The 18,293-nt window shown below is 42.5% G+C and overlaps 1 protein-coding gene across 3 annotated transcripts in view; it reads right to left on the bottom strand.

The window, feature by feature from the left end:
• The window catches only part of PRR5 (proline rich 5), a 147,243-nt gene that overhangs the window by 52,910 nt on the left and 76,040 nt on the right, over positions 1–18,293 (bottom strand). For all 3 annotated transcript variants that reach the window (XM_032804774.2, XM_032804776.2, XM_032804775.2), the window contains exons 4-6: positions 9,891–9,971; positions 3,031–3,079; positions 800–857 (exon numbers count right to left, since the gene is read on the bottom strand). In XM_032804774.2, the coding sequence (XP_032660665.1) occupies positions 800–857; positions 3,031–3,079; positions 9,891–9,971 (188 nt within the window). The remainder of the gene's footprint in view (positions 1–799; positions 858–3,030; positions 3,080–9,890; positions 9,972–18,293) is intronic.

The raw sequence follows: 18,293 nt of genomic DNA, 5'->3' as shown, positions 1-18,293 counted from the left end.
GTATAGGAGAGCAGAATCTGGCCAATACTCTGAATTTTTGTTCCTTCTCTCTCCATTTATTTACTTAATACACTTCTACCCCGATATAACGCTGTCCTCACGAGCCAAAACATCTTACCGCATTATAGGTGAAACTGCATTATATTAAACTTGCTTTGATCCGCCAGAGTGCGCAGCCCCACCCGCCAGAGCACTGCTTTACCGCATTATATCCAAATTCATGTTATACTGGGTCGCGTTCTTTCGGGGTAGAGGTGTACTTGGATTGATTCTTTCAAATATAAAAGAAATCTCATTAATAGTTGCCTCAGTTAGGTGACATATATAACCACAAATGGAGCCATGATAACACAATGGCACAGCTTCTGACGTCATTTATGCCAATGTAAACCCAGAGTAACTCTGCTAAAGACAACAGAATTACTCAGGATATACACAGGTGTAAGTGAGATCAGGGTGTGTTCCCATGACTTTTCAGCTAATGGGATTGCAGGGTTTACATTGTCATTTAATTAAATATTGTATTCTGTTTTCCACAGCTATTTAATCTTAAACAGGTTATAACTGGATGAAAATATAAACATCCAAACAGGAGATTTGGTTAGCTGATGTGCTAGGCAAACATTTCTCCTCAGTGGAAGCCAATAGGAACATGAAACTGTAAGTGACGCTGGAACAACCTGCTGTTATGGGACCTGATCCAAAACACATTGAAATCAGTGAAATGAATCTCATTGATTTCAGTATGCTTTAGATCCAGCCTACTGAACAGCTGCATCATTGCTGAAGTCAGAGTTACCTTCATAAAACCGGATCTTGTCCCTCATTATTACCATGCCTTTTGTAAGCAGCTGATTCTGTAAATAAAATACACACACCTTTTATTTCTACAAGTCCATATTTCTTTGAAGTCATTGTAGATTTTTTTTTAAACAAGCAAGCTGTTTTAATGGCTGCTGTTCATTAATGAAGTTTTACGTCTATGTCCATTTTCTTGTTTAAAGCTACTAGGACACTTGTAAAATGATGATGATAATCATATTCTTAGCTCTTCCAGTGTATAGCAACTTCCATCTGGGGATATCAAAGCTTTTTACAAACATTAGCATAAGCCATACAACATTTAATCAGCAAGGGAGGTAGTAAATTGTATTTTAAAAGTAAGTTCATGTATAATTATTAATAAATGGCTTCCTGATTAATTATACCACAAGAAACTTGAGGAATCCCACAGAATTTTCACCTAAATTAAATATTTGGACCCTATTGAAAAGGATCTGTTTCATAAAAATCTGTATTATGCTGAGATTTATATTAGATGTGGGCTTTCACTATAAAATGAAATATTAAAACCAAATCTCAGTCAATAAATGCTCATAACAGGACCTGAAGTCAAACCCACTGAAGTCAACAGGAGTCTTTCCACAGACTTTAGAGTGCTTCAAATCAAGATAATAAATCATGTCAGAATACTGGAACAAATAGTATTTATAGGAATCCCACTGTCACAGTTAGGGGCAAATATTATCCATTCTGTAGCCATAATCTGAATTCTTCCTTTATAAGTGACCCCAATAAAGTTCCTTAATAGTGTCCTTAAAATACATGTGGTACAAAGACCTCTGGTCAAATATTTCAATATCTGACCTGGTATAAAATTTCAACCAATGTAACACGAAAATTGATGGAAGGGGAACAAATCCTATTTTTATCCTTAACTTTAAGGTAATAGAAAGGTAAAGGTGTGATGGTGTACCCCACAAGGCTTCATGGGAATATGCTTATGAATGTATATATAACTGGAACATGTTTTATGCTACATATGCCATGTAACATATCTATGTAAAGGTTATGACTGAATATATTCATTCTATTTGTATACATGCATCATTTTTGTATTTGAAGTTACGAATATTGGCTGTGTACTTCCTTGATTTCTAAATAGCCTTTGTAAAGCATTTGGTCAGCTTCTTGAGAAAGGAATGTAGAAATTAAGTGCCCAATCAAAAAGCACTTAAGGGCCAATGGATCTTAGGAGGCTCCAATCCACATAAGAAGTCTACATGAGGACGCTCAAGGTAGCAGGTAAGCAATGGCTGCTGCCTGTAAAAACTGAGCTATGCAAGGACATGTGACTTGCCCATGTGACTCCAAAACTCCATCCTGGAGCTGGACTTTGCATAGGAGAGAGGAGGGGGCCTCCACTCACAAGAGAAAGTCTATTTAAGCCTGTGGGAGACTCCTCCATTTTGTCTTCTGCTGGCTAAAGTGGTAGCCTCTCCACCCCCAAGGATACCTGAAAGGAACTGGAACAAAGAACATTAATTCTAGGGGGTGTGAGTGATTGCTGGACCCAGACTAGAAGGAGACTAGTCTGTAAAAGGAAGCGTATGGGGTGAGGTTTTTATCTGTATTCAGTGTTCTTAGACATAGACTCACGTGCTCTATTTTATTTTGCTTGGTAATTCACTTTGTTCTGTCTGTTATTACTTGGAACCACTTAAATTCTACTTTCTGTATTTAATAAAATAACTTTTTACTTATTAATTAACCCACAGTATGTATTAATACCTGGTGGGGGCAAAGAGGTCTGCAAATCTCTTCATCAGTGTTAGCGAGGCCGAACAATTTATGAGTTTACCCTGCATAAGATTTATACAGGGTAAAATCAATTTATTTCGGGTTTGGACCCCATTGGGAGTTGGGCCTCTGAGTGTTAAAGACAGGAACACTTCTTAAATTGCTTTCAGTTAAATTAAGTCTGCAACTTTGGGACACGTGGTTCAGATCCTGGGTCTGTGTTGGAGCAGACTGGCGTGTCTGGCTCAGCAAGACAAGGTGCTGGAGTCCAAGCTGGCAGGGAAAGCAGGAGCAGAAGTAGTCTTGGCACATCAATTGGCAGTTCCCAAAGGGATTTCTGAGATCCAACCCGTCACAAAAGGATTTACCTACTGCTTGTTCAGCCAAATAATTTTACTCAGCAGCACTGACAAATTTAAGAAGCTAAATAAAAAAAAAAGCCCCACAAACCTGCAGGTATTCAGTAAAAAAGGATCCCAGCTCAGTTTTCAGTAGCTGCCTGTATTAGAGAATAAAAAAATATTTATACAATCAACAAATTGTACCCAATGTGCATTGTGTATAAGAGAAGAAGATTGCTGATCTTACAAAGTGTTTTAAGTTGCATATCTTTCCTTCTAAAAATGTTTAACCCGAAGCATATTAAACAGGGATAACACACTATAATAAACCCTTAAACCAACATCTTTAAATGATCAGAAATATTTATTGTTGGAGATTTAGACCTGCTAATGAATATAGTTGTGGTACAAATACACATATGTCTGGAGTGATTTTCTTAACTAAAAGAAGAGAGGCTGAATTCTGCCTTCAGCTGCATTGGTATAAATTTGGTATCACACCACTGAAGTCACTGGCATTACTTTATATTTACGCCTATGTAACCGAGACCAGAATTTCACTTCAGAAGTGGAAGAATATGAAAAATCTTAGCATTCTATGCTGGTATGTGGCTCTGAGCAATCTGGCAGATTTAGAAATGATGTAATTCCAAAGGAATGAGAGTTTGGCTTGCTTTAATGAGGTGCGGTCTGAGTTTTTAGAGCTCTGGACTGCAGGTTTGGGCCCTAAGTAACTTTAATAACAGAGTTGTGCCAAGTATTCATAAAGAAACCTGAAACCCCAGTGAAACTCTCTGGATTTTTGTGACAAGCTTGAAACTGAGCCAAGTGTCATGATCATCCAGAGTGAATCTGGGCCAGTTAAACTAAAACTCCCAAGTTTCACATGGCTTCAGTGCAAAATCAAGTTAAAATGCAGCATATCACTTTCAGTTTGGGGACTCCTTCAGCTGAGAGCCTCTAAGCCAAACTGTGGGAGTGCCAACCTACACAAAATAAAATTCCCATAAACCACCATCAAATGAAACAACTGAATTCCACCAGCTCTAATGCCAGAACCAATGTATTCAAGGTGAAATTTGCCCATGTAGAGAACCAGAACAAGACCTATGCAGCAAATTCCCACTTGATGCATGTCGGGTGCTGAACAATTTTGAGAAGCTAGTTGCAGCTGTAGTTGCTGAACACTTGAAAATCTGGCCTCATCTGACCACTGAAGGAGCTCAGTATACAACCATCTGTGAAATCTGGTTAAAGAGCACCTCAATTAAATATTTTGGTCCCTACTGTGGTCGTACAAGACAAGTTTCACAATATATGAATGCAGACACTTTGTTGTGTGTGGTTCCCATTCCCTTCCCTTTGTTCCCTTCTTCTGGCCTTGAAAAATAATTAATTTTAAAAAAAAATGCCCTATTTCTGAAGCTCAGCAATCCATTCCCCTCTATATGCCCCTCTTTTGCCTTATCCTCCCCCACAAAACCCTCACAGGAGATGGAAACTTACTTGTGGAACACTACAAGATTCAGCACATTCTCCCATGCAGTGTCCAGCGACAGCTGCCATTATGAAAAGGAGCATGTCAACATCTATTATTATTCCTTTATATTGATAAGAATATGCCCATCATGACCTTGGTGCACTCTGTGCAGACATGTTAGGAACGCATGAAATTAAATTAAAACAAGGAGTGGGATTTTCAAGAGAGCCCAACCGGACAAAATTCAGCATGAAAAGAACTCTCCCCTAGAAACTCAACCGACTCAGACACACTCCTTCAGATAACAGCATAGTGTCGAAATGGTCAAAGCCAGCTAACGGACTTAGTCATGCAACTCCCATTACAATTACTGGGAATGGTATGTTCAAATCCCCTAGTCGGCTTTCGAAAGCTCAGTCTAGGTGAGTAGATAAACCTTGAATAATGCTCTGAAGGTCAACAGACCCAGGATTTGTTGGATGAAATATGGAAAGTGAATCCTGCAGCTAAGGATCCTCTACTGAGCACTCTCTGCCTACAACACTTTGACCTTCATATCTAGGGGTTATTCACAAAAATCTCAGTTCATCTCAACTGTTGACATGGTGCATTGTGCCAGATTCTGCCTCCTGGTGAGTAGCTTACTTCCCAAGCAGGCCCACTGATTTCAATGGGACATGTCATGGAATAAGGCACAACTCAGTATAAGTAAGGTTGGCTGAATCTAGTCTATAATGAAAGGGCAGTAAATTTCCACAGAGATTTTATTTCTCATATGAAAGAGACACCACAACTCCAGACCTCACTCTGCAATATAACCTTGGTATCACAGCTCAGAAAAAGAATATTGGAGGACATTGTTACATGGCACTCTCTTTATTTCCACCTTCCCTTCAAGTTATTGGCTCTTCAAACTCCAGTCCCAACTTCCTTGTTGATTCTATTAGGTGGTTTGTAAATAGCTAATACATAGATGGCTTCATACCTTCATTAGACATGATGGCTAATTACTGGAGTTCCAAATGTTGATTATAAAATGGCATTCTCTTGATTAGAAAACTAACCCTAGGCTCTGATGAACTAAAATCTTGGTACTTAGTAGTTCAAATGAGAAAGAAATAAAGCTAAAAAGTACACAGCCTGCATTTACATGAACAATGAAATGCAGCATGCTAAACCCAGGGTTATGAGTTCAATCCTTAAAGGGGCAAAAATCTGTCTGCGGATTGGTCCTGCTTTGAGCAGGGGGTTGGACTAGATGACCTCCTGAGGTCCCTTCCAATCCTGATATTCTATGATTATGGATGCATTAGTATCTCTACTTACAGGGTAGAGGCAGAACTGACAGCACTGGGTGCTTTCTCCCCTTTGAATCACTAACAATACTGGTACTTTATTGCTGACTTCAACTAATTATCAACAGAATGCTGAGGTCCTTGGAAAACATTAGAACATCAGTGTTTGATGTCCTCAGTACCTATCCTTACTAAAAAGTGATCCAAAGCAGAACCGAACCCAACAAAATTGTTTGCAAAAATGTATATCTTTTCTTTTTTTTAATAAAATATATTGTACCAATCTATCAGGCCATAGGCAATAGTCAGTACTGAATAGCTATGTCTGACTACATATACTTCTGTGATGGAGTCCAGGGAAAAATGCTGGTTAAATTAAAATGAGATTTCTGATCAGATATGAGACGTGATATTTAAACAGTTCTCATTTTACCAAGAGCCATTTTGCACTCGTGTGAGGCTTGTATCTTTTTTGCTCTAAATCTACTCTGTCTGTTTAAGGACTTTACAAATTAAGAAGCTGATATAAACTCACATAAAATGTCCTTTTATATCTTCATGTTGCTTCTTCTTTGGCTGACTTTGAAATTGACTCCTAAATGCTACTCAGAATGAAAAAAAAATCTAGTTCTTTATTATAGCTGACCTTTATTTTTTGAGCTATTAAATCATGAAAGACGCGAAGAAAGGGATTCTTTCATCAGATACAAAATCTTTCAACAACTGAGGAAATGCTGCTGAAATTTGCCTTGCTTGAATCCAATTAGCATCCTGAAGCTCAGAGGAGAGGCAGCTATAAATATATATCATCTTTAATACTGGATATCCTGCTTCCTCACCGTTTCCTCTTCCTTCTATTTCTTCCTTAATTTTTGAGGAGTGTAAATAATGACATCCAACTAAAAGTATAAGAAAAGAGAACTCCCGCAGGTCTCCACTATATAGTTATTAATATCACACCATCAGAGATAAAAAAAAAGAGTTAGGCGGAGAGATTCTATATATAGGTTTTTGTTAAAAATTCTTGATTTGACTTTTTTTTTTTTTTTAACTTGGCTGAAAATTAAGGTGACTATAATAATTATGGAACATTACCTTAAACCTTTTCTCAGCCAAACTCCCATTGAACCAACTGATAAGGACAGAATGAAAGCTGTGTTAAGGAGTTCAGGATATAAATCAATTATATTTTGGAGCTATTTCTTCCCTCACTTAAACTTGTTTTACAATGATGTAAAACTAGTCACTCTTGATTTATGATAGTGCAAGTGAAGTAAAATCAGTCCCTTTGGCCCTAAATGTAATTTACTCTCTCTTGGTGGTGGTGAAAAGGCGCTTTGGTATAAACGAAGCCAGGCCCTCTATGATTCTTTAATAGCAGTATTCAGGGTACAGAGCACTAATGGGTTGATTATCATTTTCTTGGAATGTATTTGCACTCAGAGCTATAGCTACTTAACTTGGGGAACCATCTGCTTTATCACCCTAGCATGCATTTCATTTGTAACCCTAGTTCTGGAACTCTAGTTCTGGTTCTGCTAGTGACTTGCTACATGGTCTGCCAAGACTGCCAACCCAGAGACCAATCAGCCTCAAATGTAACGGTGATTTTGGCGAGGGAAAATCTGCAAATCATGGAGAACAGAAATTTTAAATACTGCACTAAAAGGGAAATATTCCCATGTTGGTATGAAAGATCTAATGTTGCAAAGATATATCTTATTCAGATCATATTAATCGCAAGTCCTAATGCTGCAGAGAAGACATGTATCTTACTACAGCTATATGTTGTATGTATTAAAAAATCACCTTGATCCATTGTGATGTTTTCTGCATCTTCCATGAGGAAGGAGGAGGAAGAAAAGGACAGGTGGGAAAGAAGGAAGAAAGGCCTATCTAATGACACTTGGGTCAAACTTTCAAACATGAAGTGGTACCCATAAATTTTATGAGCCAGATCCTCACCTGGTGTAAATCAATGTATTTCCACTGAAGGAAATGGTCCTACACAAATTTAAATCAGCTGAAGACCTGATACTTGTGGGTACAATTAATGGACACAGAAAACCTTCATATGCATGTACAAAACAGATAACACCACATGTAAGTACTCATGCACAAACACACATGGTTTTGGGAGTCACAGATGCACAAATGTTGTAGGTGTAACTTATTTCCCCACATATTAATATTTGTGTTATGATGCTACTCAATTCTTTTCATGATTTAATTACAAGAATTGCCAGTAGAACCTGCATTGTTTATAGCTGGAAAATAACTTCTCTTATTATCCTGTAACTGTGAAGAAAATACAGCATCTGAGGTGAAATTTTCCAGGCTCGGTCTTTGCCTAAAGATCACGTCTGGGGGGCGGGGGTGAGGGGGAGAGGAATGCAGTGATGTCTGAGTTATGAGAGGGTGATTATATCTGTCCCACTTCAGAATAACATTAATTTCAATTTTTGGACACAGCTACAGAAATAATGTCTGAAGTATGACCTTTGAACTGAGCCATGCAAATAGTCCTCATTGTGCTTAACTAAATTTGAAAAAAGTTCTGATTTTAAATAGCCATGAGGATTCAAAAACTTCATATTGACCACGTGCAGTAGAAAAATGTAGTTAAGTCAGAAAGTGGACAGTTCAGAAGAGACAGCTTCTGCTGCTGTGTGCACAAATGTGTTCTAACCAGCTTAAGAGACTGTCTAGCAGTTGACATTTGAACAAATGCTTCCTCTTGATACAGATCTTCATGACCCCTGCACAATCCTCCAAGCCACTTATACTCCCTTCACAACAGTGTTTTTATGAAGGATCACTGGACATATCAGAAGCTTCATAAAAAACAATTCCTGGGTAGTCACTGAAAAGGAGGATTGCTGTTAAGAGGATGGTCAACCTAACTTGGAGCCTAAGAGGAAGCAAACCTCTACATAAAAGTGGAAAGGCTAGCTGGGTTTTAACTTAATCATGGTTTTTTAATCTGTTCATGTTTTCTGACAAATGAACCCTGCAGGAAAGCTCTTGCTATGCAAGATTAAACTGGACTATGCTTGGTGACTCTACAGTTCCAAGGAGCAGACTCTGCATATACACTGGATGGATGAGCAGTGAATCATTTCTTCTTTTCATTCCCCACTCTCTCCTGCAATGGCTAGGCACCACCTTGCACTTATTCACACTGATGGACTGTGCGAGGATAATCCTGCTAGCCACCTTGAGGGATGCGTGCAGAGGTTAGTGCTACACCTGCCCCTTTTGCCTAAGCCAGTTTACACTGCAACCTCTTACAAGGTGGCCCAATGGCCAGGCTTGCTTTGTGTTACTCCTGGAACTCCCACTGGTTAAGGTCTCCACAAACCCACAACACAAGTTAGTGCCTTATACAGCCTCACAAAGGAAAGGTCTACACATTTCCTGAAACCGATAATTTTGGACTGTGTTTTGCTGCATCCGTGGGAATCATTTCCAAATGGTCAGGAGCCCTGAGGATGCTACCATAACTGGAATTTCCAACCTCTAAGCAAGAGTATGCATTATTTTACTCCAGAGTTTCACACTACTAATGCATTGTTTATGACAGAAGCTTTTGATCTAGATTTTGCAATGTGCCCTCAATCAGCTCTGGTATGAATCATCAGCAACTGTTGTCCCCCAAGCACAGCAAAATGAATGATCAATTGAGCAAAACATGTGAAGCAGGTTTATCATTAAACTAATTAAAAGAAATAACCTGGCACATTATGCAAGAGCAATCTGAAAAAAAAAATAGCCAATCTGCTGTTAAAAGAAAACTGTGGACCAGATTCTGTTTCCAGGTATATGGGAGCACATCACGAGTAACTCCACTAAGGTCAACACTGTTGCTCTGGATTTGCACTCTTGTTTTCTAAATGTCATCTAGACCGCTACAGACTGGTTGAGACAGGACTATATTTGTTTCCACGACACAGGCAGGTCACTACATTTAGTTTTTCCCTCTGATGTGCAGACAAGAGTCCTGCAGTAAACACAGCTGAACAGTAACCAACACCTAACCAATAAGGACAGATTAATGATATTCTTGATCAGTTCCAACACAAACTGAAGAAAGAAGGCCTCACTGTGGGAGTTGTCAGCAACGATTACTGGCCAACAACATCAGTCTTCTAAAAACTGTGCTGCAACGTCTCTCTCTCTGATTGTGGTACTCACCTAACTCCTTCGTTGAGGTTGTAAAGTTCATGATCTGGGAGCCCTTTACGTTGGAACACTGCTATTACTCCATTATGGATACTGCAAGCAGAAATTAGAAAATGAGTCATTACTCTCATACGTTGGAAATGTAACCACATCCACGATAAGCTGTACATCAGTTCCCACAAACCTCATGCCCTAAAGTGACTAGTGATGTTTGGTATCCAACCTGAGACACTGTAAAGGGGCCTGATTTCCAGAGGCAGATGGCATTTCTGAAAAATCAGGGCCCTTTAAGACGTCTCCATTTGAGCACCCAAAAACTGAGGCACCCAAAACCACTAGACACTTTTGAAAATGTAGGCCTACATATTCTAATCACAAGAATAAAGGCCCCTTCACAGAGGAAATATATTACTGTAAGTTAGGTGATGATACACAAGTATTATTGATATACACCTCTACCCCAATATAACACGACCCGATATTACACGAATTCAGATATAATGTGGTAAAACAGTGCTCTGGGGGAGTGGGGCTGCGCACTCTGGAGGATCAAAGCAAGTTCGATATAATGCGACTTCACCTATAACGCGGTAAGATTTTTTGGCTCCCGAGGACCACGTTCTATCGAGGTAGAGGTGTATATATTTTTTAAACTAAGGTTATTTGACTTCTTTACCAATAATCAGTGGTTTAAGACTAAACACAAAATGAAGTTCAGACCATAAACATAATCTTATTTCACTAGAATATATTTACTCAAGTCACAAGAATCCTTAGAGTTTTCAAAGACTTTCAGAGAAAAAAATATGGACACACCTCTCTTCTCTGATGGGTTTTTGGCTAACTTCACTGGACATCTCTCATTCATTCTTAAGAAAAGTAACAGTAGTATGACAGAAAAGCATCAGTAACACAGACCAATTCATTGCTACTCCCCTCCCCACACTTCCAAGATTTATGCTCCTGCCCTAGGTAGAGGAAAACAAGCTGAAAAAATTAGGTGATATTTAATGTTTATGAAAGTTAGCCATCAACAGAGGTAGTGATGAAACAGGTACAGATATAATCCCTTCTCAGCACCCACTCTGAATTCCACTTGTACTTCTCTTGTATGCAAAGGCTGTATAGAGACCGTCAGTGTTGCCTGCGTGTTTCTACTGTGATCAACATTGACTGCACACAAAGCGGAAACCTCCAAACTCACTAAGCTCTGTCTAGAAGTGTAAGTGGGTATTTAACATAAATGCACACTGCTGAAGGCTACCACCTATCATAATTTTCATGACTGCCCAAATCTGAAGAGATGATCTGAAAATTTGCAAAACATTATGGGCCTAATCTGGCAGCTCTTACTAACAATGCTTAGGAGTCCCACTGACTTTAAGAGGACTCCACATGTAAGGACCACTCTGGGCAGGTCTACCCTACAGAATTACTTTGGTATAACTACATCGCTTAGGAGTGTGAAAAAGTCATACCTCGGAGCAACATAGTTACACGGACCTAACCCCCGGGATAGACAGCACTATGTCGACAGGAGCGCTTCTCCTGCCAACACAGCTACCACCTCTCATTGAGATGAATTAACTATGCTGACAGGACAGCTCTCTCCTGTCAATGTTGAGCATCTTCATTAACGTGCTACAGCAGCGCAATGTTTTACGCGTAGACCTGCCCTCAGATGAATAAGGATCAGACTCCAATACAGACCTGAAATACATTAAGGGTTCAGATTGAGTCTGATGCAATGAGGCATGCATCACAATTTAAAGAATTTGTTTCTGAGGGCAAAGCTGAAAAGTTAACTCAAATGTATGTCTACCCTTCGAGCTGGAGCTGTAATTTCCAGCTTGGGTAGACCAACCTGTGCTAGCTCTGATTGAGCTAATGCACTAAAAATAGAGTGTAACATGGCAGGACAAGCAGCTGGAGGGGCTAGCCACTTGCGTACATACCTAGTGACTCAGACAGGATTGTATTTGGGCCTCCTTTCACTCACCACTGCAGCTACACTTCTATGTCTAGCACACTGCTAGATTAGAGCTAGCACAAATATGCCTTCCTGAGCTGGGCATTATATCTCCAGTTCAAAATGTGGATGGACTTTATATCTATCAGCTACTCCTCTTGTTGTTTTGCCACATGATTCCACAACAGTTTGACACCATTTTCCCGAACAGGCATTCTTACTAAGGTGACCATTTGCGCTGCCCACAGAAGGCTCTCCTTATCAGTTTAACATGGAGAGAAAAGCAGCTCTTCACTCATGAAAATATTCTGGTTAAAACAATAAACGTATGTCGGTCCAGTCTCTGGCATTTACATCTCTGCCCCAAACAGCTTTACCCCAGGAGGAACACGGGGGAAACTGTGCCTCAGACACACCATCTCTTCTGGGAAATCGCTGCACAACAAGCGTGTGCGTGTGTACGATATGCACCATCCTAGGGAGAAGATTGCTTCCCCATGCACAACACCCCAGCCCTGCTTTATGCATTGGTTCGGGTGAAGGGGAGTCATGGGAGGGGTGGATTATGAGCCTGACTCATCCCCACCATTCCCTGTCCTCTTCTGGGGATCCTACTCCTGGGGATGGTGGAGAGCAGAAGTGAACAGTCCCTGCCCTCCCCAGAGGCTGGGAAACACAGGGAATGCTAGTGTAGACAGCCTTCATGCAGGACCACAAGAGTGAGAGGAAGTTTCCTGCACACAGTCTGGAGAGTTACGTCTTCTTTCAACTATATTTGAATTTTGCAACCCAAACATTGCAGCATTGTGCTACAGCAAAAGAGACACAAACTCGAAGTGACTCGGTTGGTTAAATTAAACTAAAGGCTGAATAAAAATGAAAGTGACGAGGTTAGTTTAATTCTCCAGATGGATACAAATGCACAATATGAACAAATAGGATTAACGGCAAAATGTTAATGAGATCATTGAAATTATTTCATTGTTAAAAATGAAAGTAACAAGTAAAGAAATATAAAATTCTCAACTGATGTAAATTGACATAGCTCCAGGGTTTTAAATTCAACTGCAACTGTCTCAGTATATCTTTAAAAATGAAAAATACCTCAAGAGTAATCACTTCCAACACAGACAGAAAAATATGCATATACATTAGTATTACCCTGACAGAAACAAACATGTCTGAACAGCTTAGTTCCCTTTGCAGGGAGGAAAAAGGAAGGATTTTAGTAGCACATTATGTCTTTGAAAAGTACTCTGGCCCAATGGATAGGCCATTTAACTGTGAGTCACAAGAGCTGGGTTCTATTTCTATTTCTACCACGGTGTGACACTGGCTAGCTTCTGGGTCCCAGTTTTCTCATATTTAGAGTGGGGGTAATGATACTTGCCCACCTCCATAAAGTGCTTTAAGATCAGTGGATGTAAAACTCAATGTAAGAGCTGAGTATTATTATAAGAGCACATAATTATTGTGGTTATGGAACAGGCTCTTCACAATGAGCACTGTTTCACTTTTCTTCTCTCTTAACTCTACCAAGCAAAAAAGGAATTACTAACTACAAAGTGAAGCTCTTCCTGTTTTATTTTGCACCAAATGCCTCACAGCTCGTCTGAAAACGCAGTGCTGAATTTTCCTCCCTAATCTGCAGAGTGCATCTACATTCTACATGCCAAACTCCCACTGACATTTCTGCACACAGAATGTGCAAAATAGCAATAGAGATCCACAGTGGTACTAATAGACCATCGCTGTGGGTCACAGAGTTGAATTTCACCCTTAGAATATCTGATGGAAAATATTTTTAGGAAACTGAAAACAACAACACACACCTCCACCCTGTGTTTCTGGTTCTACCACTGACTTAGCAAGCATTGTTTTTTAGAACTCTGCAGCTGATTTTCCTTCAGATCACACTATAGTGTATCTGGTAAAATGGAAAAAGGATAAGCTTCTGAGTTCTAGAATGCAAAGTTTGGACCAAATCTGTCTATCTTAAGTGTGCTAGTTTGTATTTGACAAGCTAGTAAGCAAAGAAGCTCATTGCCTTGTGAAGCAGGGCTGGATGTGGGCTATAATCCTAAAGTTCCTATGAGAGAAATTCAAACATCAAAAACCTAATAGCAGTAAAGCTCATCTAGACACACAGGAGGCACGTTTATATGATTTTTGGTGGTGCCCAGAATGGGTCCAAGTCCGGTTCCCTCCCCCCCCCTTCCTCTCCCCCACAGTTAAGGCTCTGGGAGGAAGTTTGGATGCGGGAGGGGTGCGAGCTCTGGGATGAAGTTTGGATGTTGGGTGCAGGCTCTGGGCTGGGAGAGGGGGTTAGGGTGCAGGGTGTGGGCTCTGGGAGGGAGTTTGGGTGAAGCAGGGGGATTGGAGTGCAGAGTCTGGGAGAGAGACTTTGGGTGTGGGAGAGTTGCAGGCTCTGGGAGGGAGTTTGGGTACTGGGTATGGGCTTTGGGTTGGGACGGGGGGTGGGGAGCAGGAGGGGGTGTGGGAAGGTGTTTGGGGTGCTGGGTGCGAGAGAGGGTTTGGGTGCCTGGTGCGGGCTCTGGGATGGGACAGAGGGTTGGGGTGCAGGAAGGAGTGCGGGGCATGGGGCTGGGCCAGGGATGAGGAGTTTGGAGTACAGCAGGCAGGCTGATCCAGGGCTGGGGTGGGGGGCCAGAGAGGACTCCTCCCCCAGCCCTCTCCCTGCCGGCAGCAGCGAACTCCGGAGGAGCAGGGGAGGGGGGCCTCCATGGTCCCCCCTGGCATGAAACTCATCCAAGCCCCCCAAGGCTACTGCTCAGGAGGTCCAGCCAGGATAAGCCCTCCCTCCTCAGCATTGACTCGGAGTCACCTACTGGGGGGGGAACAGAGGGGGTTGTCATGCACCTCCTAACCTCCTCCCTCCAGAGGCGCAGCAGCCACCTCAGCCTGCCTCCCAGCGCCACTCCAGCAAGGGAGTGCAGCACACAGATGCAGGGGCCAGCCGCCTGCTGCCCAGGGCAGACAGGGATGCTTGGGGGAGGTGTGTGGGAGCAGCAGGTAGGGCTGGGTGAGAGACCCGAATATTGGTGGAGCTGGGCCCCCCAGGCCCTGAATTTGCTGGAGCCCAGGCAAGATGAGCCCATACAACTTGCCATCCCTGTCTGGACTTTTAGATGGGTTCAATAATTCTTTTACACATCCACACTATTGTTCCAGAGTCAGAACCATGTTTGACACCACCTCCTTGGAAAGGCATAATTACCATCTAGTGCTGTAAGTAATAACTCAGTTTACATTTTATACTATGTGAAGAAAAAACGCGGCTACCTGCTTTTGAATTGTGCTTGGTTCTGTTACATGGTTTAAAAGGCTTCAGTGCCAGCTGCTTCTGTATCAGAAAAATGAGCCATGTTGGCAGCAGACATCAAAATCGGGTTTTGGGAATATCTTCTTTCCCTCAGAACTGGTGTTGAAACAGTTACTCTCCTGGTGTGGACTGGGCCAACAGAGTTCAACACCTGTTTTAGCAAGTGGAGAGAGATACACATACCACTGGAGAAAGTCTAGATAATATCTCAGATGTTTTGCTCTAATGGGTAGGGCCCTACCAAATTCACAGACCATTTTGGTCAATTTCATGGCTATAGGAGTTTAAAAATCATAAATGTAATGATTTCAGCTATTTAAATCTCAAATTTCACAGTGTTGTAATTATAGGGGTCCTGACTCAAAAAAAGGGTTGTGAGGGGGTTGCAAGGTTATTGTAGGCTGGGGTTGTGGTATTGCTATCTTTCCTTCTGGGCTGCTGCTGGTGGCGGCACTGCCTTCAGAACTGAGCAGTGGCTGCTGGCTGGGAGCCCAGCTCTGCAGATAGAGCTGTCACCAGCAGCAGCACAGCAGTAAGGATGGTATGGCCACCTTTTCTTCTGTGCTGCTGCCTGCGCAGTTGGGCCCTCAGTCAGCAGCTGCCACTGTCTAGCAGCCTAGCTCTGAAAGCAGCAGTGCAGAAGTAAGGGTGGGATGGGATGGTATTGCTACCCTTACTTCTGTGCTGCTGCAGGCGGGGCACTGCCTTCAGAGCTGGGTGCCCAACCAACAGCCGCTGCTCCCCCTCCCCCCCAAAATAACCTTGTGAGCCCTCTGCAATTCCCCTTTGGGTCAGAGCCCCTAATTTGAGAAACACTGGTCTCCCCCATGAAATCTGTATAGTATGGGGTAAAAGCACTCAAAAGACCAGATTTCACCATCTGTGATGTGTTTTTCATGGCTGTGAATTTGGCAGGGCCAGACTAATAGGCATTAAGCATGGCTGACCCTGTGTGGAAGTCAGGTCCACCACAAGACAAACACTTTGAGTGCAGGCTGAGGGTGAAGCCCTGGGTGGAAGGAGATTTGGCAACCACTCAAACTCTGGTTCATTTTCACAGTAGAGAGACAATCACAGTGTTTAACAGTGAAAAGACCTACAGCTAAACATCTCTGGCCTCATCAGCAGGGGGAAAGGAAAATAAAAGTGATGTGTCCAGGATAGTTAGCATATGATCCAGCCATGCAGAAATGCATAAGCAGACCAAAACAGAAAACATCAACCTCTCTCTCCCTCTGCTATTCATTTAATGTCATTTTCGAGATGTTAAGTACTCCTTGTTTGAATTCTCCTCACACGTGAACATTAATAATCCAATACAGTTGATCTTAGCTGGCTTGAAAAGACACACTCAATTTACAATCATTTGAAAATTGGCAGCTAAATGTCCCTAGTACATAATGAAGTGACATGGCCACGTTTAAATATTAGGAGTAATATGTGAGGTGCAATTAATGTAGTTAATAAAACCAGCACTCTCTACACACTCTTCTGGTTTGGAAATGTACTTTGGAATGTTCCCTGACATCCTCTTGTAGAGTGGAATGACTGAAATATCTGCTACAGCTCTCCCTCTCTCTCTCTGGAGATCCTCTCTGAATGAGGGGGAGGCAGCGGCGGCTCCAGGCACCAGCGCTCCAAGTGTGTGCCTGGGGCAGCAAGCCGCAGGGGGCGCCCTGCTGGTCTCTGCGAGGTGGGCAGTCAGACAGCCTTCGGCGGCTTGCCTGCGGGAGGTCTGCCAGTCACACGGATTTGGTGGCAATTCGGCAGTGGGTACGCCAAATCCGCGGGACCAGGGACCTCCCATAGGCGCACCACTGAAGGCTGCCTGATTGCTGTGCTTGGGGCGGCAAAAAAGCTAGAGCCACCCCTGGAGGGAAGGTTTTCTATCCAGACTCTCAGCAGGTCTATTACTCCACAGAGGGCGCTCTCTCAAATGGAGCTAGACTCTCTACAAACCTTGACAGAGGCCTGGTCTACACTGGGGGGGCGGGGTGTCGATGTAAAATACTCAACTTCAGCTACGGGAATACCGTAGCTGAAGTCGACGTATCTTATTCCAACTTACCTCCCGTCCTCACCGCATGGGATCGATGTCCGTGGCTCCCCCACCGACTCCGCCACCACCGCTCGCTCCGGTGGAGTTCCGGAGTCGACGGGGAGCACGTTCGGGGGTCGATATATTGCGTCTACATGAGACTCTTCCTTGTACTAAAGGGAGTACAACCTGCTCCATCCATCAAATGGAGCAGACTGCTCCCCCTGGAGTACACTGGCTTTGCTATGTGAGCTTGGTGGGGGTCTGACCCCTTTTTTATAGCCCTGCTTCCTGGCAGGGAGCAAGAGTGAACAGTGCCAGAATGCAGGGAGCACAGGGACATCTATCCTGTGCAGCTGCTTAAGGGAGAAGATTTTTGTTTGCCTTTGAGCGACTGCATGGAGGCCACTCCTAACCTGGGCTATTATCTGTAGACAGAGTAGCTGTTTGTGAAGTGCTCTGAGTATGAAAGCGACTGTATAAAGCAGGCATCAAAAAAACCTCAATGTTCCTATTATTTGCACATGCTACTACTGGCTGATTTTTCCCCAAGAGGACTAGAATGATGGAAGCAGCCTGAACTACCTGGAATTGGATTCCCTTTATTTCATTTTGGGCATTCAGTGACTACAACACGATTTAGGGCTTGTCTACACAGAAAAATGACCATCATAGTTATAGCCGAATAACTGGAGGAGTAATTATACTGGAACAAAGTCACTTTTATTCCAGAATACTGTGTCCACACAGGAAAGTTTTACCAACATACCTAGGCCTTGGCTACACTGGTGCTTTACAGCGCTGCAACTTTCTCGCTCAGGGGTGTGAAAAAAACACCCCCCTGAGCGCTGCAAGACACAGCGCTGTAAAGAGCCAGTGTAAACATGAGGATGTGGAGTACGTGCAGCGCTGGGAGACCTCTCTCCCAGCGCTGGCCCTGCGACCACACTTGCACTTCAAAGCGCTGCCGCGGCAGCGCTTTGAAGTTTCAAGTGTAGCCATACCCCTAGAGAGCAGTAGTTATTCTGCTTTAGCTATGCCAGTCAATTTCAAGCCTTTAGGACT

Source organism: Chelonoidis abingdonii, chromosome 1 (genome assembly GCF_003597395.2).
Source record: "Chelonoidis abingdonii isolate Lonesome George chromosome 1, CheloAbing_2.0, whole genome shotgun sequence".
Taxonomy (NCBI): Eukaryota; Metazoa; Chordata; order Testudines; family Testudinidae; genus Chelonoidis; species Chelonoidis abingdonii.
This window is presented reverse-complemented; position numbering and strand designations above follow the sequence as displayed.